The sequence below is a fragment of the Sturnus vulgaris genome, chromosome 1 (assembly GCF_052056855.1).
Source record: "Sturnus vulgaris isolate bStuVul1 chromosome 1, bStuVul1.hap1, whole genome shotgun sequence".
Classification (NCBI taxonomy): Eukaryota; Metazoa; Chordata; class Aves; order Passeriformes; family Sturnidae; genus Sturnus; species Sturnus vulgaris.
The window spans coordinates 110,401,212-110,426,288 of NC_142243.1; the positions used below are offsets into that span (position 1 = coordinate 110,401,212).

A 25,077-nucleotide genomic window follows, 5' to 3' on the forward strand; every position below is an offset into this window, starting at 1 on the left:
TTAAGTGCCAGCACAGTGAATTAGTTTCTAGGCATATTTTTTTCCCATAGCTGCTCTTTAATTTCAGACACACACAATTTTATGTTAGGTCCTGCAGCCTTTTCAAATATTTATGGAGGTTTATGCTTCAGTTCTGTTACCTCTGGTAGTAGATTTTTCTGTTGTTTATGACATCTGTACTTAAGCATCTTTGAAGCTTTTGCTGTGCAGAGCTTTGCAGACCTGGAGTTCTGAAAGTTTTCCAGAGAAGCAAATGTTCAAGTTCTCCTCTGCTCTGTGTTCGTTGAGGATGGTTTCAAAGTAATCATGCACTCAGGTATGTGTAATGCCTTTATCAAGGCATGTTGCTTTCATATGCTCTCAGTACAGAAATCTAGACTTTGGATTGCTCTCCCTACTTCAAAAATAATGCATTTTCTACTTCTTATATATGTATTCTTGAAATACTCTTTCTATAGGAAGCTCTTCTTCCTAGTTTCACAAATCATAACATACGAATATTTAACATTTTAAATATTATCATCTGTGTTGTCACTCTCTAGGACTGAAGAGATAATATGAGAAGTTTTCTTGAGAAATTACTAAGGATTCAAGAAGTATTTTGTGGTGAGTGTACCATTAGTAGTATACTTTCCTTTGAATGAACTTGAAAGTCATTCAAAGTTAGCAGAGGGTTCTGCTGCAAATTTGTTACTTTGAAAAAGAAGTTATTGTAGATTTTCTAAATGCTTTAGCACAATGAGTTTTAAATCTTCAGTATTGCTGGATTTCCCCTCAGGATTGTGTAGAGATGCAGACATCTGAGAATGCAAAAGCAGGTAGGCAGATGATGGTTTTCCAACTATAATGAAGGCTGATAGGCAGCAATGTTGGTGGTTCAAGTTTTTTATCCCTTAGCAGACTCCTGACCATGCCTTGCCCCTGTGATCTTTCTGTCTTCATGAGCCTTCAAAACACAGTGGTAACCTTGAAAATACAGCACTACATGGTGACCTTTTTTGTGCTTGTTGTATTGGAACAAAAAATGATCTTGTGTGTACCTACTAATAATGTGTGCTGAGCAGTAAATGTCACCTGCCCTGATCACCTGGGCAGGTGAGGTTTGTTTCAGGGTTTGCCCTTGCAATCATAAGATTATGGAGTACAAACAAAGCCATTATAAACAATAACCTCCTTCCTCTTGGGGTGTGGCTGAAGAGGTTACCGTCTCCAGCTGTGTCTTCTGAGCTCCTGCCAGAGGCCACCAAGGAACATTGCTTCTCAGGTGCTCTGTTTTGCAGTTTGTTGGTTCAAATCCCTTGGGTTTTGTATGTGACCTGGGTGTGAACAGGGGCTGGTCTGTGCACTCACCCCTTCACCACAGCTGGAAGAGGGGTGAGATGTGGCCACAGCCTTTCTGCTTTCAGCAAGTTGCAGCATTAAATAGTGTGATGGCATCATAGCCTGAGGCTGAGGGGAAAATTGCCCTCATCCTGTGCTGGGAAGAAATGTCTGGCTTGGTTGCTAGTGAGGAAAGCAGGTTTTGGCAAAGGAACTTGCTTAGAAGGGTTCTGCCAATGCTGGGCGTTAGGAAAATCAACAGCAGAAAGCAGGAGCAGGTTTCATGGTAGTGTGGGGAGGAGGAAAAGGCAAAAAGGCAGCAGCTTATGGGTATGTGTGAATGCTGTGGGCAGATGCAAGATCTTGCACTTTGCCTTGGCTGAACTTCACGATGCTTGTGTGGCCCAATCCTCAAGCCTGTCTAGGTCCCTTTGGATGGCATCTCTTCCCTCTGGTAAATCAACTGCACCACACTCAGCTTGGTGTCATGTGGAAACTTGCTGAAGGTACAGATGATCCCACTGTCATTGAAGAGACAGTAACAAGTTTGCTACAAGTCTCTTCAATGTTTTGGTCTCAGTACAGACCCTTGAGGGTCCACTTACTGCTGGTTTATTTCCACCTATCTAGCCACTTCCTTATCCATCAAACCCATATTTATATTTTCCAGTTTAGCAGCCAGAAGGCTGGGAGGGACTGTTAAAAGACCTTCCAGAAGTCCAGGTAGATGACATCTGTAGCTCATCCCTTGTCAACGAAAGCAGTCACTCCATCATTCAAAGCCACTAGATCAGTCGGGTATTATTTGCCCTTGGAGAAGCTGCAGCTTGTGTTGGCTGTCTTTAACTTCTGCATCGTCCATATGTTTTGATATTATCTTTCAGGATGGTCTGTACCATGATCTTACTGGGCACAGAGGTAAGGCTGACTGGTTGATAGCTCCTACAGTCCTCATCACCTTTTTCTAAAAACAGATGTGATACTCTCTTTTCTTCAGTCACTGGGGACTTTGACTGACTGCCATGACTTTTCAAATATGATGAGAGAATGAATGGCTGCATATTTCAGAAGTTGTCATCTGAATGCTTGTGTTAAGGAAACATCCCTGTGCAACTACCCAGGAAGCACCTGGACAGTGACACTCACAGCACCTGGGCTAGGAGCAAGGTTTCATCTGGAATCTCCCACCCACAGTACCAGTATAGGATTTGGGACTTGTGCACCAGTAGGGAAATAACTGGATTGCACAGCTGCAAGGCAGCCATTCCTTTCTGTGACATTGCCCAATACTGGCAGGTTATAAATGGGTCTGATTTAGCTTGGGCTGGCAGGCAGAATAATGTTTTTTCAGAGAGGATTTAGCTCTGTAATGCTTTGAATAATGTCTCTCATAATTTCTGATGTCATTCAGAAAGCAGGTCAGTGCTGAGCTGTGATGATGCATTGAAAGACTTGCCTTCTCTTCTGCTATTGTGTTGGTTTTACAGAGAATCATCACCTTTCACCTCCACCATCACCTGCTCCTAAAGATCCATTACAGGTTGTACCTTTCTGCAATGAAACCAAGGTTACTTCAACCCTTGAGGCTGTATAGTGTTGGGATGATGAGCTGATTATGGATGCATATGTTCCATCTTTTATAGAGCAGTTTACAAATTCCCTTTGTAGACAGAACAAATAATCTGTTAAAGATGAAGCAGCCGTTAAATGCAGGCCAGGCCTCAAGTACTGCAACCTTAGTTCCATCTGATGATGATTTAATTTCCATGCTGAGAGAACAGAATCTACAGCCCAAGTGGAATCAAACTAAGCAAGTTTGTCTTGTCAGGTAAGAAGGTCTGGGCATTCATGCCATCTTCCCATTTTCAACTTCCAGCTCTACAGCTTAGTGGTAAAAAAATGGAAGATCACCTCTTGTCACTGCAGTGCAGGGTTAGAGGTGACTTCTAAGAAACTACTAAACCACCACTGCCTGGCCCCAATGCATGTGTTAGACTTCACTGCCATTTGCTCTGAGAAATGTGGTCCTGGCCGGGATGCTGCATTCCTGAGGGCAAAGAGGCAGGTTAGAGTGATGGGAATGTGCCCATTGCTGCCAAATGATCTTGCTGAAAACCTGTATTTTCTGAAGGAGATGTTAGGGACCTGAACTGTAATCTGTGAGCGCTATGGCTAAGGAGGTGTGACTAGTTGGAGCCGTGCTTTTGATTCTTCTTGTCTGAAAGGTCATTTAGTCCAGCAGTGACCTGTTTTTCCACTTAGAAAAAAAATGGTGGTTGTTGCCTGTGGTGGCTGGAATTGGTTTCTGTAGCTGAGCTAAGTGGCCAAGCAGTCGTCATCCTTCCACAATGAGCAAGAGAGCTGGTGCCCATCTTTCTAGGTGAGGCCTTCACCAGCATCTCTTCCCTGTGTTGGCATGTGCCCAGCTCAGCCCTTGCCCAGCTGGAGACATCCTCCAGCATGGAGCTGTTCTGCCTCCACTCTCCTGGAACAGCAGAGCCTGTTGTAGAGTAAGCCTTTGTCCTGCTGGAAGTGGGGGTCCTTATTCTTGGCCAATGCTCAGCTTTTCCAGGGGAAAAGTTCAACATTGTCAGCTGTCACAAATACCTGCTCCAAATTATGTGATGCAAGAAAAATGAAGTGGGGGAATTCTCCACTCTTTGTTCTAGTGGGTTCTGATGTTCAGAACACACAGGACCTGGAAATGTGAAATGCCCAGAGCAGGGTACTGAAGAAGGAACATGCTACTGATTGGATTTTACTACTAGAAACTTAATTTAACCCTTTTCAAAATAAAATAATGTTTGAGATGATTGGTTTAACTAGTTGTCCTATATAACAAACCCACACTGCCTTTCTCTGCTTGCTACTGTTTCCAAGTCCTGCTCTGATTTTAGTCTGAAAGAACCATATTTTTATGCACATCTTTTTTCCTGTAGCCTGAACTTTTTGCATTTGTGTAATATTCAGAGTGGGGCAAAATACCCTCTCCTAGGAGTGCATTTAGGTAGCAGCTAAAGTAGTTCTATTGGGTTCATGTTAATTTTTAAACCGGTAGAGAAGAGAGGCTGTTTGCACTTCAGGAAGAGGCCAGGATGGATGGAGTTTACATTGCAATAAATCAAATAATGTTAAGTAAATGCTAAAAAAAAAAGCACCAGCCATTAGAACTGCATTCCCATGTTGAACATCCCCAATGTTAGCTTTGTGTGAACTGTGCCCCCGCCACATCTGCTGGAGCTGCTCCAGTGAGGAGCCACCCAGCCTCTCACTGTGCTGACATGGTGTAGTCATTGGGGGCAGGCAGGAACTAAATGCTTTGCTTTCCTTAGTACTGCGTGTTCAATGCTATGTGACCTGCCTTGACCCAGGCTGCTTCTGTGAATCTCAGACTCACACCTGGAAGATGCATAGCAGTCAAGACAGATGTTAAGAAGCTCTGGCCAGAGCAGAGGCTTCCTACAGATAGGAACAGGTATTGAACTCCTTCTGCATCTACAGGTCACTGTGAGAGCTGACCCCTTGCAGGAAAGGCTGCCAAGGAGAAAGCTTTCCCTTATCTATGCAAATATGTCTCAGCATCAGGACCTGGGTAATTCGAGTAGGGCCTAGACTAAAAATAGAAAGCATCTCATTGCCTTATTAACAGTTTCAGTAGTCCACTCAAAGCTCAAGCTGCAGGAAGCTCTCAGTTCCCCAGCCCCCCAAGCCCCTAGAAGGAGACTTTTCCTTGCTTAGGGAGAAGAGAGGTCTCTGGAGCACAAAGGAACATAGTACCTTGTCCTCACTGCAGCAGGTTTTGAATGAGGCTTGCTCAGAAGGAGTCAGCACTGTTGAACACCACCCACTTTAGACTAGATGCAAGAAGTTTTGAAGCCTTTATTTAGTAGCAATTAAATTATTCAATTAACACTAACCTCCAGACAGCAGTTAAAATATTGTACAAAGAGCAGCTTGCCCTCTAGAAGCTCTGTACACAGTTCAATATAAACAGACTAAGTTTGAATGCACCCCACTGAAAAGGGGTAAAGCAGCTGTGCACAGGAGGCCTCACTGAGGTGCTGTACTACCTTTGAAATGCACAAGACTTCCTCCCAGGGAGTTTGCACAGTACAGACACAGTCCTGTCCCCCTGCCATGTTCCACCAGGTCATTCCTGGACTGATTAGGTTCTTGCAGTGGTGCTGGGCACCGGAACTTCTAGTGCATGAAACAGATTCTTTTAAAACCTGTTACTAGTGTGCAGTTCAAATCAAATCTGTAGATATTTAAATGGCTCTTAATTCCTTAAACCGTAAGGTTGGTAGCAAAACAGGAGAGCAAAATTCAAAACACACTGCACAAAACATTGAATAAATAACCTCTGAGTAATGTTACCAGCTTAAACAACTGCATTACTGCTCCAGAGATGGGAACACTTCTGGAATTTTCTGAGCAGAGCTCAAGTTTCAAGGGCATTACTTTAGTAAAAGAAAAGTCACTTTATGAAAAATTACATCTTTACAGAAGTGACACTCTTCTTCATTTAAGAACAGAATATTGCAATTACTTTGTGTGCTTTTTAAACATTCCCATGTCACAATAAATAAAACCAGTTTTACTTGTGCCAATGTTATCTACAAAATAAAGTATTCACAGAACAGCTGAAGGTGTTCTATTCCTCATACACCACAACCTAATATAGGTGTACTCAGGGCAGTTTGAAACCACAGCGACTTTGTCCATGCAGGACCCACCATCAGCCAGAAAAGTTATTCCCCTACCTTTAGGACTGAAGATCTTGTACCACCAGATTTATTGCAGAGATGCTTAATATTCTGTTTGATAACATGTCAGTATTTTCAGGAGATAAGTAGAACAAGGGAAAACATTAAAATGGATTAAGACTTATTTGTATCAGTCAGAGGCTCCTCACTGCATTTTAATAAATATCAGGCAAATTAAAGTAGTTTCTGTCCCAGTAGTTGCCAGAGTAAAGCCAGTCCTGTGTACCAGTGTGGGGATTGGGGCCTTGGTGGAACCATCTGCAAGGAAACACACAGCATGTTAGTGGAGCTATTAAGACTCACTTGTACAAGTTCAGAACTGCTTTGCTGCATTGTCAGCAGTTTACTGCACAAAATTACTGAAGGAGTTCTCTTAGTTTTAAATTTATAAGTGAGTTTATAGTCATCTTCAGTGACTACGTTTCCCCATTTGCTACACTGCTTAAACATCTCTGAGATGGAATCACTGACACCAGTATTTTGCCATTTGAAGCTGCCAAGATTACTGTGTAATAAAGGACAGATCCAGCTTTATTTCAAAGCAGTTGTGAACAACCATTCCAGCATGCACAAGCAGTAACAGTTTTTGCAAGATATGTAAACACCACAAGCACTGCAGTCCTGAAAACAAGTATTATTTCCCTGGATCTAGATTACTCCTTGGTTTTTTTAAGGTCTTGTTTTGCAATGCACTTCATCATAGAATTGTAGAGTGACCTGAGTTGGAAAGCACCTTAAAAACCCATCACCTTTCTTTTCTGGTTAACATATGCGTAGATGCCCTTTGTGTTGTTTTTTGCATGTTTTGCCAAATTCCAGCTTTGGCTTGGTCTTCCTTACCCCGTCATCCCTATAAAACTCATCTTTGTACTCTTCACAGGTGCTCATCCTTGTTTCCACTGCCTGTGCATTTGCTTCCTGCCCTTTGGTTTGACCAGCAGGTAACTCGGAACAAGTGTGCCAGCTACCCTCAGTGTAGATGAAACATCACCCACAGGCTGCAGGAAGACTTTTGGATTATTACAAGTTAACTATGTTGTGTTACCCTGTTGGCAGCAGGAGACTCAATCTGAATGCCCAGAAAGCTGATTCCATCTGCATGGAGCTACTTACAAACTTTTACTAAGCTGGTTATTAATAGAAACACTGAAGTTGAGCACCTGCTGTCTTTCCCTTCTTCTCTCCTCCTGCTTAATCTGGAGGCACCATACAGCACACAGTAAATGCCACTTTCTGTTTGGCCCAGTTACTCAATCTTGTGCCTCAACAGTCCATAGTACCAGACCTCAAGCATTTTAACTTCCTTCTGTATTTTGCCAAGCCACATTTATGGCATGAGACAGCTTGGTAGGAGCTGTTTCTGTGGTTAATGTGCTCCACAACTTCCTTTCACCTCCTTACTGACCACAGAAGCCAGTTGTTTCTTTCTGTAATTCACTGTAGTGGCCACACTCAGCCAAGTAAATCATCTGTGTGCAAGGCAGCCTGTTTAACTCTGCTCTTCTCTTCTCCAGCACCATGATGGTTCAGAATAGAAAAAGTACATCTGAACTAAATATGACTTCATCTGTTTAAAAGGCAAAAGCTTAAAGGCCACCAGTAGTGCAGGGTTATGTTACAAAGCAGGGCAGCTAAGAGTCAAGTTTTGCTTGGCTCAAAGAGCTTGAGCTGTGCTGGAAGAAATGCCTTGTGCTGCCTTCCCAGGAGTAACAGAAGAGGTGAACATTCCCGTGGTTCTCCTGCTGCCCAGGTTAAGTTAACTGAAGTCAACAGAAGTCATTCACCCTAGTACTGTACACAGCTCACTCCTGCTTCTCCCACAGGAAGAGTCAGCTATTCCCAAATAAGACGTGTATGGATCAGCTTAGGTGTCCAGTTCACTGGTGACAGCAGCTCATTCCAGAGCTAAAGCCAAACATTTGCCTTGAGATACGGCTATAAGCAGAGTGACCTCACCTCTCAGGTTAAGAAATTCTATCACCTCAGAGCTCATTAGTGTGTCCTCAACACTTGTACAGGTCAGGACAGAGTGCCCCTCATCCAGTGTCCACCTACTTCAATAGGAAGGGGAAAGGCAATGGGAACAACTAAGTCTGAGAGACTTGTAAGACCTAAATCAGTCAGTGATGTGGGAAAGATGGGACAGACTTCATCAAAATCAACAGACCACTGCTGTATTTCAGAACTGAATTAAGTATTTTTACTCAAGACTTAAGATTACTGGTCAGCATTTAAAGTATTAAATGTTCAATATTAATCACCTCTTGAGAAACACCAAGACCCCACTTCTAAAGTAGATTCAGAATAATAAAATTACATATAAAAAGAAATCACTATGCACTTCAGAGAATTGTCTTAGGAAGGAGGAATTCTACTAGACAAAGGAAGAAACCTGTTTTTCTGTGGCAAGGAAATGGCAGTAGTTTAGATATGATTTCATAATGCACTGCAGAATAAGACCTACAGATAACCTGGGAACGGGTAGGAGAGGAGTTCTTCACAACATGCACTTTTCCGCCCATAGCACAACTCTCCCTAAACTTAACATTCATCCTTCGTAGTCAGCCACACCTGGCATTCCTACTAAAGAGATCAGACACCAGGAATTTTCTGCCAAAGCTTTAGAAACCTCGTGGAAAGCAAGGAGTTCTTAAAGGCTATCCCAGACTCGTGCTGAACAGGTCTACACAATCTGCACAACAGCAGTTGCAGAACCTTGTGAATGGCATCTGTGCTAATTCTATAACCCAAAAACCACAGCTCCATGGAAATTCCTCAATCTCCAGCCTCAGATGCTTTGAGCTATATTTAAGCTACTTCAAGCACCTGGAAAAATACTATGCAACTATCTCAGGTTTGAAAACACCTTGTGAGAGCTAGAACCTCTCTGAATTCAGGAAAGGAAGTGAGAGGTGCAAGGCTGCCCAGCACTTAGAAGCTTTACAAAGATGTTATTTTCCATCAGTCTCTATGCAAACAAACCCAAACACTTCAAGAGAGCAGGCACAGGAAAAAGACAAAGGCAGACATGTCCAAACCTGGGATTTTGGGATGATGGGTGACTTCATTTAAAAAAAAAAAAAAAAGAAAAAAGAAAAGTGTTTTACAAACATTTTAAAGATATTTAATCCAGAGTGTCTGACTGTATTAATAATAGAGAAAAGAGGAACCTTGCTTACTTAAAGTTTAGCCATATTGTTGTTTTTCCTGAGAAGATAATGCCAACTTACTACTTTGCTTTTAAATAGACCTTGGTCGAACTGGAATTATCTGGTCAGGTTTTCACAGTTTCTTCTTAGCTTGTGTGTAACAGCTCCCAGTTGACTCCTCACGGTTTAAAGAAAATCCAGAAAAAATCCCCAAAACATCCTGGCAGGTCCCTTGCATGCTAACTTTTCCCTTAGCTCCTCTTTTGTAGTTAGGGTCCCCCACCAAAAGAAGGCAGGGTCTTGGATAAGTGGGTGATAAGCTTTGAGAACACCGCACTGTCAGCACAGAGCCACGGGGCTGAGAAGTCACGGGCAAGCTCTCAAGGGGAGAGCATTTCCTCCTCTCTTTGGCCAGGCATGCAAATTTGAGGCAATTATAAATTAACCAGCAACACCACTCCTTACAGCAGCCGTCAGAGGTAACACCTTTGTCATGTCAGAACCAAGAAGTGCTCAGAGAAGACAACAGTTTGTATTTGCATATGGGTGTGCAAGCAGTGAGGGAAGGAACAGAGAGCAAGCCTGGCACTTCCCCCTGGAAGTGCTACATCCCGCTGGGACCGAATCTGCAAACACAACAGTGGCACTGCCAGACCTGATGCTGTCTGCTCTTCATGCTGACACAACGCTCACTGCATGTCACCAGTGGAGACTGGCACTTAACCTGAATGTTCAAAGCCTTCACATTACTGCACACGCACACAGGCAAGGGCACCAACCTCGTCTTCCAGTCTTCCTCTGACTTGGAACGATTTTTGCGGGCAGTCCTCTGTTTTTCTTCTAGCCTCTTCTTTTCTTCACTAGCCAGATCTTGAAGGATAAAAATACACAAAAATACAGAAGATGTTAAAGCATAATGTATAAGGCAGGGACATTACTTCATCTGACCCAGAAAATAAATAAGGGCAGTAGTAGAAAATGTCCATTTAAAAAGCCTTCTACAGAACACTGAAGGTTACTGGTTTTGTCTAAGAACAAAGCTGTAACACAGATCAGCCAATGGCATCCTGGTCTTCAAGACAGTTAAATATATATTTCCACGGCCTGAGGACTCTGGAAATGCGTCTACATGACAGCAAATGTGAGCTAAGGGAAGTGCCATATGTAGAATTCAGTAGGGAAACTGAAGATATGATCAATTTATTTCAGAAGTCTGAAGGCCACCTGCTTCTTGTTGAGTTTTGGGTTAAGTTGCTACTAGTGTCTAGTTCCTCATCACCAGAGGTTTGGAATGCTTATTTCCAAATCACAAAGAATTGTCTCTCTGCAGCATCCCTTCATTTTTTTTTGGTAATGCACTAATGTAGTATCCCAAACAAGCAGAACAGTTGCTTCTCTTTGGCAGGAAGGATGATCAGAAGGTCTGAAGAGTAAGTCAGACTCAGAAGCAGATTAGATGAAAGTCAATCTCACTTTCCTGAATCCTCAGACAGCATTTCGTACACATCTTAAGTCTCCAAGAATGATTCTCTTCACTGTTTCTGCCAGCCATTCCCTGTCAGCTTCTAACCCACTATGTATTATTAGCTGCTATACAAACTTCACGCCACTAGTGTGTCATGAAAGAATATGGTGTGTTGCTAACAGCATAGTTATTTGCTCTTCAAATTTAAACAGACAAATTACTGGGGATACTCTGAACCAAATATATCCATCATCCTGGCCAGAAAACAGTTGTACAGGCAGGGGAGAGTGGTTGTGGGAATTCACTGATCTGTTTTAAAAGCCTCAAAGAAATGGTTATCAGCTTCTGAGAAAAAAAGAAACAAAACTGCACAGCTGCACTGTATTACACCAAGACGCTGGTTTTCATTGCTAGATCTCAGACGACCTATTAGAAGTCTCACAGTTTTTGCCCTATTATACAGCTGAAACCGAATCAGGGTTTCATGACTTACCCCAATCAATTAGCAAGCCAGAGAAAGCAAGAGCCCCCATGCTCTCTATAAAGTACAAAGCTGGCCATCCTGCTTTAATACTCTAAAAGCATACTGCTTCTACTCACTGGAAGTCTCATATGTATTTCTAGTTCACTGTTCTAGGACAGCTGAAGTGTTCTAACTCCCAGTGAAGTATAATTTTGCATCAAGTGTATTTTTTGGCATTGCAGTTTCACTTAAATACTTTAGACTGCATTTCTCAGAACTGGCACAACAAAACACTCCATTCTGCATCAGGCTGATGGAAACAGAAACTGAGAAGTTAATGAGTATTTCCTTAAGACTGTGCAGATATTGTTTATCAACTCTGTTTTGGTCACCAGTCTAAACATCTGCAGGAGATATGGGTGACTATGAAGATTAGCTTCATCCCAATTGTAGAGACACCAGAAGTACAACACAGCCTGCAGAACGTTGCATTAAAGAGTTACTGCTTGGCATCATGGAGGAATGCATGGGGAGCTACTTCCTCTAGCTGTTCATCTAACAACTTTTTTTCCAATCCCTCAGCTTTAAGAAAAAATAAAACCGCCTTTGCCAATAACTGAAGTTACCTATTTCTCCATTTTCCATAGCTCTGATATCTGGTCGTAGCCGGCAGTCAGTTTTGGGAATGACACTCTCCATTTCTTTGTCCAACTCATTCAAAGCCATAGCAAAGCTTGTAAAATTATACATCTGAAATTCAGACACAAAGATGAAAGGTGACTTTACCACACCTCTAGCTACTGTCTTAATACAGATGAAAACTGCTGTCTAAAAACAAACATCCAAGTGCTTTTGTACTGCTTAATCACTCAATATAGGATTGCTCAAGATACCAGTAAAACGGCACTGTCAGGCAATGTATGTGATCCTTAGTATTTCTGTTTAAGGAGGCCAGCATCCAATTACTCAGTGCACTATTTCTCTCTTATCTTCTTTTTCCAGTCCTACTGGTATTTTCTCTATCTCCGTAGAGAGATTTCCTCCTTGATTAATGCAGTGGGGGGATCTTTTCTGTACCAATCCTTTGTCTTCTCAGTTGCACATAATACCCTTGTATTTTGCCTAGTGGTTCTCCAGTTTCACAGCCTTTCACACACCAACTGGTGCCATGCAGGTCTGTCCTTGGAAATGTCTGGCCTCTAATAAAGCCCTTCAGTATGCTTTCTTACAAGGCTGGTGCCTCAGTGGGGAAGCAGGGTGGAGAGAAGTTGGGAGAGACCCCATGCCACTATCTACATGAAGCATCCCATTTTCCAGAGAAAAAACACTAATCCTAGATTGATCCCTGTGGCAGTTATCCTTCCAACCCCACATTAGAAAGTTAGAGCTATGGTGGGGAGGCTTGTTGCAATAAACAGGCAAATCCAGACCTGCTAATGACAAAGATAACAAATGATGTGCTTTGTGTAAACCACAGAGATAACAGGATAGCACATATTTTCAATAAGCAGAAGCATAGCTGACCTGTGCTGAATTTGGAGGTCTTGGAGTTATTTTCCATAGCAAAACACTTCCAGGAATGACATACACACTCTCAGAGTCTGGCAATGGCATCTCATCTGATTCCTCGGTATTGCCCACCTAAAGGCAGCACACAAAGAAAAGAGCAGTTCTTTGAAGTTATGAACCATTTACATCCAATCTTAGTTACAGAACTTACATAAAATTATTTCCTTGACTAAAGGGGAGTAATTTCAGCAAAGAAACTTTTCTGGTCAAGGACTGAGGGATTAACATAGCACACATACAATTCCTTCCCAGTGGAACACTACCAACAGTTTCTCGCATCGACATCTTTGTAGATGTAAGCTGGGTGTTCAAGCGCTAAGAAATGTCAATTTTTCCACCTCAGAGATGTCCTGTTTCCTCAAGCACAAGCATTTTCATGCCTGATACTTAACTTCACTACTGCCTCATTGAAGGTGAAGAATAGAAGCCACATTCCTCATCCTTCCACAACAAAGGCCAGCACATAATTCAGATACTGCCCAGTTTGTGCACAACGAAAAGCCCTTCCTACTTCTTTTGTGCCCAGAGGAACCTTCCTTTGCATTAACCCCTGCACTACTGAAATGGCAAACTGCAAATGTGAAATTAATATCCTAAATTAGCTATGGCTTCTGGAAAGGGTATGAAGGGTGACACATACGACCTGAGGCAGCTGTAGCCACAAGACTGGTAAATGCTTTTCCCAGAAACTAAAAAACTTCAGAGGGTTACTGGGGCAGGAGAGTAACTGGTGATCACAGTGTAGGTGTGACCTGAACTAGTTCTAAACCATTTCCCATTTTACACACAGCTTTAAAGCAGCTGGGCTCTGATGCTGCTGACATTAATTCCACCACAGAAGAGGATATTGGAAGATCGAACTAGAGCCATGCTGGACAATGAATAAGGCTCTTCCAAGAAAACCTAGTGTCACAATCTGAGCTAAAAACAGCAGCACGTTTCAGAGATCACTGGAGATTAAAGCTGAACTTAAAGGCAACTAATGCTTTAAATACTTTGGCTACAGGCCAGCAGCTTTAATCCTGCTGCTAATAAGCTTTGCTCTCCCATGGTTGCATCAGATAATACTGAAAACATCCAGTACCCAACGTGCACTCAGTTGTCCTCTGAGATGATTCACGTGTTATGCTTCCAAGAAAATCAGAAGTAGTAAGTGTTCTGCTTCACTGAGAAGCCCTTCACTGTGCTTTTAATAATGAACAGTCAGCAGAACAATGTGCAGACCAAGTTCAGCCCCTCAGTTCTTAGGAAGACAAACAGGGCTTTTAGTTCACTATATCTGAACTGTGCTGGCAACCCATCATTCTGTTCTTTAAATGTTCCTGATCAATCCTTCAGAAATTGAGAATTTGAAGCAGAACACATCAGAAAATTATCCTTTTATCAAAACAAAGACAATTCAATATCAGACTGTCAAACCCCGAGCCTTTTATAGAAAGGCTACAATACACAATGCAATTTCTGCCTTGTTGGATACAAGACATTGAAATACCATAAGAATTACAGAGAAATAGGTAAAATGTGGATTTTCTCATGCTCTTGTCACAATGATCCATATTTTATGCTCAGTGCTACTCAAGTATTCAGTATATTGCTGTGGGGATAGTTAACAGACCTGCCAAAGCAAGATCTCTGTAAATGAGGTGTCCGTAAATGAGGCACATGCAAGGGGAGTTGCTGTTGCCTACATTATTCTCTTCCATGTATTTGCACTGAAAATTCTGCAGAAAATGCTTCATCTTAATTAAAAAATAATCCAGTTCATTCAGAGCACAACCATCCTGGTCTAACTGTGGGTCTACTATAACTCTTCTGATGTTAGTAAAATATCACCTTAGCATACATGAAGGCTTCTCTAGTTCCCTGAAAAATTATTTTCCTCTAAGTTTTATTGCTATAAAAATGAAAGAGATTCAGGAAAATCTGGGGTAAGATGCAAAGGAACTCTCATCCGAGTAGGTTCCCTCAAGGAAGGCAGAAGCATTTATTGACTAGTAGCAATGTAGCACTAAGTACTGTCTGGAAAACAACTACATAAATCTGAAAAATCTAATGAGAAGTTTAAAAAGCCGTGTACTTTTGTGCCCAAATGAATCGTTCACTACCATGAAGGGACAAACCATATCCAGACATTATACATGAGACTTGGCTCATCTAAATGCTTCAAAAACATAGAAAATTCCAGTTCCTCAGACACAAGAGGCAGTGTGAGTATATTCAGCACAGAATACCGGGTTCACACCCAGCATTACAAAGCCTTCAGTTTTCTACATAGAAAGAGTTCTGTTAATTAAGTAGGAAAAGCATTTTCCTAGAGTCAGAGCAACACTACAGCTTGATCTTTATGCAGGAGGATGTTGCATTTCGAAGTGAAAAGCAATGATCATCTTGAGCATTGTTGGAAAATACAAACAGGCAGCTGAACAAAGACACAGGGTGTGTTTTCCTTTGTTCCTTCTCCCTAGAGTTCTCCAGGTCAGACTCCCAGAGAAGCAGCAGTCCCCAGTGCTTTACCATTCTCCTGATGACAAGCACTGCAGCAAGCTCAGATACAGCAACAATCTGAACCTGCACAGGTATAACCACTTTCTCATAAGCTTCTTCAAAAACTATCAACACCCAAACAAAAAAAAAAACCCGGCTGCAGTCGCCAAAGGGGAACAATCCCAAGTGACTGTTCTTCACCAAGCTCTATGTTGTCACCATCACCATTCATACTAAACAAAAAGCTTACTGCTGACCAGAAGTTTGGAAGAATTGTGAGTGAGGTTTTTTCACAAGAGGAAAAAAAAAATCAATTGTGAAGAAAAATAAAAAAATTCACTTCTATAGTTGTGAAAATTTAATAGAAAGCAATAAAAAAATTCCTTGCAAAAGCTGGAAAATATGATCTTCTGTCAAGTTAAGAAACTAATCTGTCCTGCTTCTAAGAATCAAAATCCTCCCACTACAATATGTTGTTATACATGATTAGAAATGGCCCAACTAATGCATATGTTATTTCCTCCATGTCACCTGGGAGGAAGAGACAGGTAATGAACTAGACAGTATTTAGATCACACCAGGTTTTGGGAAGTTTGAATACAAATCTAAGAAAATAAAAGCATTTTATCCCTTATTATTGCTACTCATCCAGTCTGTTTTGTATTCCACTAGGAAAGAGAAGGTAATCATAATGCTCTTAAATGCTACTAAAATATTTAGCTGTCTTATCATGCTTTTGAGATCCCATATCTTTACATGATTAATACCTGTTTACTGCTTTTCTTCTCTTCTGTATTTTTCTTGTCGTTTTTCTTGTAAGCTTCAAATGTAGCTGGGTCAACACTGTACAAACATTCAGTCCACTTCCCATACAATGCACAGAGTTTCTTTTTGCTGTCAGAAAAAAAAAGAGCAGACTTTATAGCAGAATTCATAACTCTACTATTGCAGGTTTGTGCCAGTGACAGCCTCTGTTGAAGGCATTCAGGTCTGCTGCTCTCCTCAGAACCAAGGGCAGTCATTCCCATGCAGAATTAAGTTGTTACCTTTTGTCCTGAATGTAACCTTCAACTTTGTGCAGCTCCTTCCCAAAGAGGCCGCAGGGCTTGAAGTTTAGCACACATTTCTCACCTGTTCTAAAGGCAGAACAAGAGAACGCTAATTACTTCCGAATGCTTTTCCTTTTCAAACTTGCAGGACGTGAAAATGGTCATACTCTTAACTTACTTATGGTTAGTTATTTCCACATTTCCATACTGCTCGATCCACAGTTTGCCTACAATAATGTTATGCACACAGCACGTAGGATTTGTCCATGTGTAGGCTTCGTTGTGCCTAAGGGAAAGGAATAAAAATTACAATACTGTATCTTTGTACAGGATGTCAGTCCTTCAATAAGCCATCATCATGTCAAGTCTTGAAACAGGCATGGCAGTAAGTCAGTAAACCCAAGAAATTTATTAACCTATTGCTACTGGTTTTATCAATTCCTTTGGTACAGTCGCTGTTAGCATGGAAAGATACGAGGAAAGCCAATACACTCAGGCATGCTGGCTTTAGCAGAACTGATGGCCAGGCACTTAGAGAACATCCAGGCCCAGGTCCCCACTGCTGCTATTAGCATGCAGCATGTATGGATGGTAGTCCTTCCATCCTCCCATCCCCAGACTTTGGAATGTGGGTGTTGGACACCTCTGTTCCTAAGCCATGAGACCCTAATGCACTCTAATCATCAAGGATGAGGCACTTCAATTATTATATATATTAATATACCTCTTCAATTATTACTGATCCACTTACTCAAGAAGCTCCAAAGTCATCGTGCCTTTTGGTTCTGCTTCCACACTCTTGCCCCAGAATTTGAGTTTAGGATAAATTGATCCATGAAACACAAAATCATTATTTAAGCCTTCAGCATAGAAAGCACTGATTGGTGGATGATGGCTGACTTGCTCTGAGAGAAGCCTAAATCCAAGATCATCTCTGCAAAATAAAGATAACCAAACCATGTACCTATGTATCAAGTGTAGTGAAGCTGCAGTTGTTTTCCCTGAGGTGAAAGGAATAGTTGGACCCATGCACAGCTGCTGTACTCAGTGCAAGAGTTAATTAAAAGCCGAGGCTAAATTGAGATCAACCTAAACATAGAACATCATCATTTTAAATAACTAAGGACTTGATACAAAAAAGAAACAAGAACTACCAGATTTGATGAGTCAATATAGTTACTTTTGATATTGACCACTTTCTTAAATCTTCACCTAAGCACAGGCCAAAATATTAACTAAAAGAAAAATCTGTCTTAGGTACAGCTATAGATTAATAGACTTATGTTGCTTATTAGGTACTCTAAGCAGTCCTGTATGCTCTCCTTATGCACATGCACATTTTTCATTCATAAGGTTTCAGGGAAAAAAAGAATTTTTGTAGATAAAACTTGCTTTTAAACCTGGAAAATTTCATTTGCCTGCTCTGAATTGACAAGTTAAGTAGTTTCTCTTCACTGACAGGTGAATTGGTGAACATCAGCACACATTGCATGCACCTGCAGCAGCTGCTAGGAGAATGGCTGGAAGCTTATGAGCTTAAGTGCAGTCTGCAAGCCAGCTAACAATCTAATGAAACATCTCTCCCACGGAATACCACCTTCCAGTACAGCTCTGCTCATTACCTGATCAGTTCATAGGTCTCTCCAAGCAATGGGTTGAATGGCTTCCCAGTACGTTCCCACTGCGAGGCTACAGCAGACACAGCAAATGCAGCAACACACTGCTCAGAAGAGTATGATCACACAGTTAATCAACAGTAGCCATGGTGTTACAGAATATCAAAATATTTTCCTATACAGGTGTTCTGGTTTCTGCTGGGATAGAGCTAATTTTCTCCCTAGTAGCTGGTACAGTGCTGTTTTGGATTATAGAATGAGAATAATGACGGTAACTCATTGATGTTTTTAGTTGTTGCTAAGCCATGTCTAGCAACAAAGTCAAGGACTTTTCAACTTTTTATACCACCCTACCAGGCCCTGTTATTACCCCAACAATGAACCAGGCTGGTGATAACATGTTCACCTAGATGACAGCCAAAATCTTTTTGAGTATCTCAGCTCATTCAGGGAAAGAGATTGGGTGGATACTGCCTCATTTATGAATTCTTCATCTTCCTGCTCCCCAGTCAGCAACTACCTCTCCTCTTCCTCCTGTTCTCTCATGACAGCCCTGCTTCAGAGTAGTCTATCTTGTCTACATCTTTCTCCTGCTCCCTCTTGGAAGAAATTCCTTCATCCCTTAGTAAATGAGCTGACTTTTGCTTCCAATACTTCCTCTAGTGTATAGGGGTGACTGACACCATCACAGGTTGCTTCTTTGGTTCAGCAGCAGTGCCAGACATAGGAGTTGGAGTAGCTCCAGTGCCTCTTGTTTTATTGTCAGAGCCAGAGGCCTTCTTTTCCCCTTGAGGGTACTGAATAGTGTTAAACAGGGCTCATTAGGCCTGAGCCAGGCCCCAGCATACTTTTTTCAAACATTTTATTTCTTTTTCAGGAGTCTGCACTTGCTTAGGAGTGGAATTTTGAAACACTGGAGATGCCCACTATCCGAGTGGTTACCCATATTATCCCACACTCTGCCACTCATAGCTTTCCAGCCTTGGGGCAGATCTCTTAGTGGTATCCACAAAGAGTTGTTTTACCATAAACCTGAAACACATTCAGGAGATGCAGTAAAGGAACAAATGGATTTGGCATCGTGATGATATTCGACATTCTCAAGAGCTAATTAGCCTGAAGGAGGTGGGGATAATGGAAGAAGGACTCTCCTGTGTGGATTGGCTCTATGATGAGAAAAGGCAAAAGGTGTAACTATGATGGTTTCCTATAGATGGCTCCCGAAGCGTGGAAATGCTGAGTACAAATACCAGCTCAGACACACCACCAGGAATTCTATCACATCATAAGACAGCGTTACAAAGTACAACAAAACGCTAACCTTAACCCAGCTCCCAGAGGTGATAAACAGCACAGCAGGGAACATACACAGCAAGTTAGATGTTGCATAACACAACTCCAAGAACGTTCACAGCAGATCTGAGAGCAAATAAATCAACCAGGGACTATCAAACTAATATCATAAATGCTTATAATGAATTTGCTTTATTACGCTCTGATCAGATCCACTGTTATCTTAACCCTTCAAGCTCTGCTCCTTGTGGGGTGCCATAAAGGACTACTGTGGTTTAACCCAGCAGTGTCTGTTTAACAAACATCACACATTTGCTCACTCACCCCCCTCCCCAACCTAAATGGGATGGGAGATAGATTAGGGGGATAAAAAAGGTGAAATCAGTGGTTTGAGATAAAGGCAGCTTAATAGGGCAGAAAAGCAAGGGAAAATAATAATGACAAAAGAATCAAAATCATCAAAACAAGTAATGCACAGCACAATGGCTCACCACCCACCAACTGATGCCCGATCAGATCCTGAGCAGCAGTTCCCAGACAGCTTTCCCTTAGTTTAAGTACTGAACTTGACACCATATGGTATGGAATATCCCCCTGGACAGTTGGGGCCAGCTGTCCCAGCTCTGCTCCCATCCCAGTTTCTTGTGTCCACTAGCCTCCTTGCTGGTGGGATGGCACACGAGGAGCAGAAAGACTTTAACTTACTGTAAACATAGCTTAGGCACAACTAAAGCATCAGTGTATTACCAACATTATTCTCATTCTAAATCCAAAATACAGCACCATGCCAGCTTCTAGGAAGAAACGGAACATTATCCCCCGTGAAAACCAGGACAACAAACACAACTAGTTAATGAATAAGAGAACCCAACATGCAGCAAGTTACAGGAGTTCCTCCTACAAAGAGACCATCTATAAGGAAGGGAGACCCCCCCAACATTCCCCAGGAGCTCACGAAGTAGCAGAGCTGACGTACCTGCATTCGCTCGGTTGTGCTGGAAAGCGAGCTGGCTTTGTGGATGAGGTACGTGTGCTCCATGTACTCCGTGAGTCGCTGCAGGAAGCTCAGTGGCTCGTTGAATATAACCGGCATTGTGATCTTTGACAACTCCTGATGCACAAATGAAATTTGTGTTAGAAGCTGAATGGTTAGATATGCTGACCCACAGTAACCCAAGTGTAATTGGCTTATTACAAAAATAAATGATGCTCTTAGTACTAATGCAATGTGCTTGACCTGGCTCTGCTAATACTGAAAGGACAAAACCCTTATGAGCTCAATAAGCAGAGCTGTGCTGGCATTAAGGCTACTTTTAAAACAATAAGAAACCAAACATCAAACTTCCTATCAATGAATGCATTAAGAAGGTGAAATGAAACAAAGGAAAGAAGCATAAAGGACCCTTTTAAAGACTAAGTTGTTTTTTATTCCATAAATAGATACACACCATCAAATTTCTTAAACATATTATCTTTCTTTTGGAGGCAGGTAGGCAAATGCAGGGAAGAGAATGAGAAACGGCAGGGAAACATGGTGGTACAAGAATAAAAAGAGGGATTCTGTATTCTGAAGAAAAAAGGAATAAGAATTTAAAGGAAGCCTTACAGTTTGGATGCTGTTTGTTCTCTCTCCCCATTTTTAAAAAGCATGCCCTCTGAATGCATAACACAGCAACAGTTTAAACTGCCTGCGGCAGCAAATTAAAAGGTTCTAAGTATGACTGCTGGCTAAGGGTGTGGCAAACAGCACCGTCCTTAACAGCAGCACCTGGCACCAGGAGCCTTGGCAGACGCTTTGGTACAAGCCACTACAAGTTCTGCCGCCCCCACAACTACAGCTTCTCTGCAGCAATTTCTGCAAAGCAGAATTAGGACCCTTGTTTCCTGCACACACCTTATGCAAGACAGGCTTTCAACCTGTTCTTTGTATCTTGTAACACTTTTCCACTAAAGTGTTACAAAATACAAGGGGCTTCTCCACACTAGGAGAAGCCTCAGACACTTCACATCAGCTCCGGCGACTTGGAACTGCTGATGCAGGCGTTCCCCAGCATTTCCACACCTCATTGCTTGCTGCTGATCCTAACTACAACAAGGGCAAGAGGAGAAAACGACCGCAACTCAACCCACAAACCTTCCCTTCTGTAGACTACTGTTAGAGACTGACAGAGGTTTATCAGCAGCAAGTATTTTCAGCCTATTGTAGGATCTAATGGAGAGAAGAGCTCTTCTCAATTCACACCTAGCTGGAAGCAGATTAGGTGCCAACCAGCTAACTCTGATCTGGCCGTCTGGTCAGTAATACCATGGAAGGGGGAACACTCAGATACTAAGGGGAATGGACAAAAGCAAAATGAAAGTGGTTGCTTTCTGAGGTTGTTTTGTTTTTTCCACAATCAAAATAAAAAACCAAAACCACCACAAAGTACTTAAAGAGGTCAAGTCAGGAGAAGATGCTTTTACTGAGAGTATATTGCTCTGACCAAGTCTTACCTTCCTAGGCTGTGAAAGCAAATAAAGCATAAGCAGCAAATTAAAAATAAACAGACTAAAACAAACAAACCAACTCCATTAACAAACGAAAAAACGCATACAAAAGACCTCTTCTCCCAAACAAGTTTTCATTTGGGCCTCAAATAAAACAATCACTCCCTATTTTTTATCATAGCTTTCTGATTACCTACCATGCCAATACATTTTCTTAAGATACTCCAGATACTGAAGTCATTTCTGGAAAACATTGGAGATGGTAAGCTTGTTCTGTGGAAAGGAAGAGGGGAAAAAAAGTAGAAGTAAGAAAAGTTTTCCAATACTAACCATGCTCATTTATGAAAGTAACAGTTTCCCAATTTTGAAGCACTTAAACTGTTTTACCTGCATAGAAACATGAATTACTCCAAAATCAGAACCATTAACTTTGCATAACACCTGAGGAAGAGAATGTCTACAGCAGTTATCAGAACAGTTTTCACAGTGGCACCATTTAGTTATTTAATTGTGTCTTCGTGAAGAAAATGGAAGTTAACTGAATAGGTACATAAGTACATTCACTATGTCTGAACAGATCTGAGGGTTAAAGTGGGGTTGTTTTGGGGTTTTTCTGCTAGTCACCTTTATACTGACAATGAAGGGCCACAATTTATGGCCTATATTAAAACCAGTTCTCAGGAGCAATAGAAAAAAGCAGCATCATTAAAGAAGAGCAAGCAGAGCCTTCTGTTCTACAGGAGGCTGACAAATCCTGAAATAAGCCATAAGCGTGCTTTCAAGGACCAGCATCTAAGCTGAGAACACACTGTTCATTTCTCAGCTGTATGGGAAATCAAGTACAGGGTTTGTTCAGTTTTCTTACTGCTACTGACCAGCTCAAATGTTGGCCTAATTTACTTCTAGAAAGGCATAAATATTGGTCAAGGTCCTTTGTCCACAACACAAATCCATTTTTAGATCATGAAGCTATTGCCAATGAGCAAAATTCACAATTTTTCTGTTCTTATTAATAGATAAAAATTACCTAGAGCTCACTCACACTGCATGAACTATTCAAGTTTCAAAGTTTAGTTAACTCTAAATTATTGTGTTGCCCTCCTAACCAAGGTTGTCTTGTCTCTGCCCAAGACAGCTAAAGCAATCTTTTTCAGGGAGTGTGAACAGGCTGTACCTTTTTTCTCCACCCCACCTTTCTGATAAACAGAAACACTGCCTAGAGAAAAAAAAATATACTCAGGCCAAACTGTTTCAGTAGCTCTACTTCCTGTGCTACCTCCTCTACTTATCTGCCCTGGAACACCTTCACCAGGGCTGATGCTTCAGTTTTCAGAAAGAAAGAACAAAACCAAAATATGTTCCTTAAAAATCAAACAAGCCCCATCCCATCAAAATCGCAGTCATATGTCTGATCTCCTTATGGAGCAAACTATTGTGTTAGCAAGTAGCTACAAGCCCAACACCGACTTGTTCTACTCGGCTCCCCTGCAGAGGATGAGTAGGTAGGAACATTTCTTTTAATTGATCAACATACCACCACTCACTCCCTATGCTGACTTTTCACTGAGCCAAAAATGTTTTGTGAATCAGATCATCTTGAATAATATTGGGTATAAAATACTTCTGTGGATGTTTTGATACAAATGTCCAGGAGAGGACAGTGTCCACCAGCTATTCAGTGTTATCTTCATTGGTAACGTTCACTTGTTTTTCCTGTGTGTCCTTTAATGCAGGCAGTCAGCAAAGTGGGTATTTGTGTTTAAGTAAGCCCTTCTGCATGTTAAAAACATTAACCCTTTTTGCTGAAGTATACAAAGGAATTGCTTTCCTTACATACTAAAACTTACATTTTCATTAAAGTTAACCTGCCCTTCTGTTCAATTTGTTTAATCACTTGAAAGCTTCAGCTTCAGCCACTCATCCCTATTTGTTGGTTATATCAGTCAAACTGCTATGGGAGTCGGTTCTCTCCTCCCTCTAAAACACACACACACACACACTGAAAAAACAAACAAAGCAGTTTTAAGCCACCAAGGAAGATCCCAGGCACAAGTAAGGACATGTGGACAAATGACAGGCAGCCAAGACTTGAGGCCTACTAACCTTGACATACTCCCTGTGATTAAACAAATGGTTTTTGAATACAAAATTTTCCCTCCAGATGTCAATTCCAAAAACAACTCAGGAAGTTAATTTTAGCTTTAAGTGACAAAAACATCTGCTGGAATTTCTGTGCAGTAGAACAGATGAGATGTATTTAGGATCCTTCACTTCAACAAAAACACTTGTCCAAAGCATTAGCTATTACACATCAACTGCTACAGGAATCTTGTGGAGAAGGAAACATATGGACTGAAAAAGGCATGTTTAGCTTGCTTTTTGTGCCAACCTGAACAAACAATCTCCTGTTTCCCATGAAGTTGAACACAAACATGTTTGCATCCTGAAAGGCCCCCAATGCAGGGACCAAAGGGAAAGCTGACAACAAAATTCAGCATTAAGAGAAAAACAGCAGTGACAAATGGATGTAAAATGTTGGCACTTAATGCAGAACATTTTTATGCACTGGAATTTTTGGGGGTTGCTTGGAGTTTTTTGAGGGGTGGGGGTTTTCTTGCCTTTTTAATTTTTTAAGTTTCACTCAGATGAAAAAATTCCCTCTTAAATAAGTGATTTGAATGATTCCTGATTATTTACTGTACTATTCTCTCTCTCAAATCCTCTCCTAAGAAGTGTAAAAAAATTAAATCTACTCTCAAGACACTCTGTGAACAATAAGCAGGATGCAAACTACATTTAAAAAGAAAAAAAAAAAAAAACTGGAAAAAATCCACAGAATAAACCTGCAGATTATATGTGGTACTGGCTTAATCTATCTGTATATGTACTTCCCAGCACTTTTAATTCCTTGGAACCAACAGATTTATTCTTACATTTCCAAACCCAAAGCATGTATGCTCCCCCCCTGCAAGCAAATATCAACCTCCACTTCTGTGTGGAAAACTCTCAACCACTCAAATAATATTTGAGGTGCAGATTAGAGCTCAGGCTGTCTAGATGAAGACAGGATATAATCTTATTTAAACTGTGGGCTGAACAGTGTTAGGTAATCTCATGTGCAGCCTAAAGGCACAGATCCTCTACTCATCTGAAGGTATCAAGATTTAAAGCAAAATAAATTAATCTGGTCTATTTTCTAAGTGACTTGTTTCCATGTGGTTAACATAAATGGAAGTTAAAAAAGGAAAAGCTGTAAGCAAACTCGAGAGTGTAAGGATGGAATTAAGTGATGTGAAAACATTCTGAACCCCTCACTTTGCATAACATCAAGAGTTTGCATTTTTTGCTCTGACAAGGACACAGGTGGCATCACAGACAGTGCTATTTGACCACATGCACACAGTTAGAACCAGCCC

At 41.4% G+C, this 25,077-nt stretch overlaps 1 protein-coding gene across 3 annotated transcripts in view; it reads right to left on the reverse strand.

Annotated features, from left to right (window-relative positions):
* Positions 1-5,179: 5,179 nt before the first annotated feature.
* Positions 5,180-25,077, reverse strand: part of OSBPL1A (oxysterol binding protein like 1A) — a 76,014-nt gene continuing 56,116 nt past the window's right edge. For all 3 annotated transcript variants that reach the window (XM_088174036.1, XM_088174039.1, XM_088174037.1), the window contains 11 exons: positions 21,859-21,934; positions 20,151-20,285; positions 17,888-17,985; positions 17,017-17,199; positions 16,444-16,551; positions 16,263-16,352; positions 15,984-16,110; positions 12,688-12,804; positions 11,790-11,913; positions 10,015-10,105; positions 5,180-6,344 (listed from right to left, as the gene is read on the reverse strand). In XM_088174036.1, the coding sequence (XP_088030162.1) occupies positions 6,242-6,344; positions 10,015-10,105; positions 11,790-11,913; positions 12,688-12,804; positions 15,984-16,110; positions 16,263-16,352; positions 16,444-16,551; positions 17,017-17,199; positions 17,888-17,985; positions 20,151-20,285; positions 21,859-21,934 (1,252 nt within the window). In that variant the 3' untranslated portion in view covers positions 5,180-6,241. The remainder of the gene's footprint in view (positions 6,345-10,014; positions 10,106-11,789; positions 11,914-12,687; positions 12,805-15,983; positions 16,111-16,262; positions 16,353-16,443; positions 16,552-17,016; positions 17,200-17,887; positions 17,986-20,150; positions 20,286-21,858; positions 21,935-25,077) is intronic.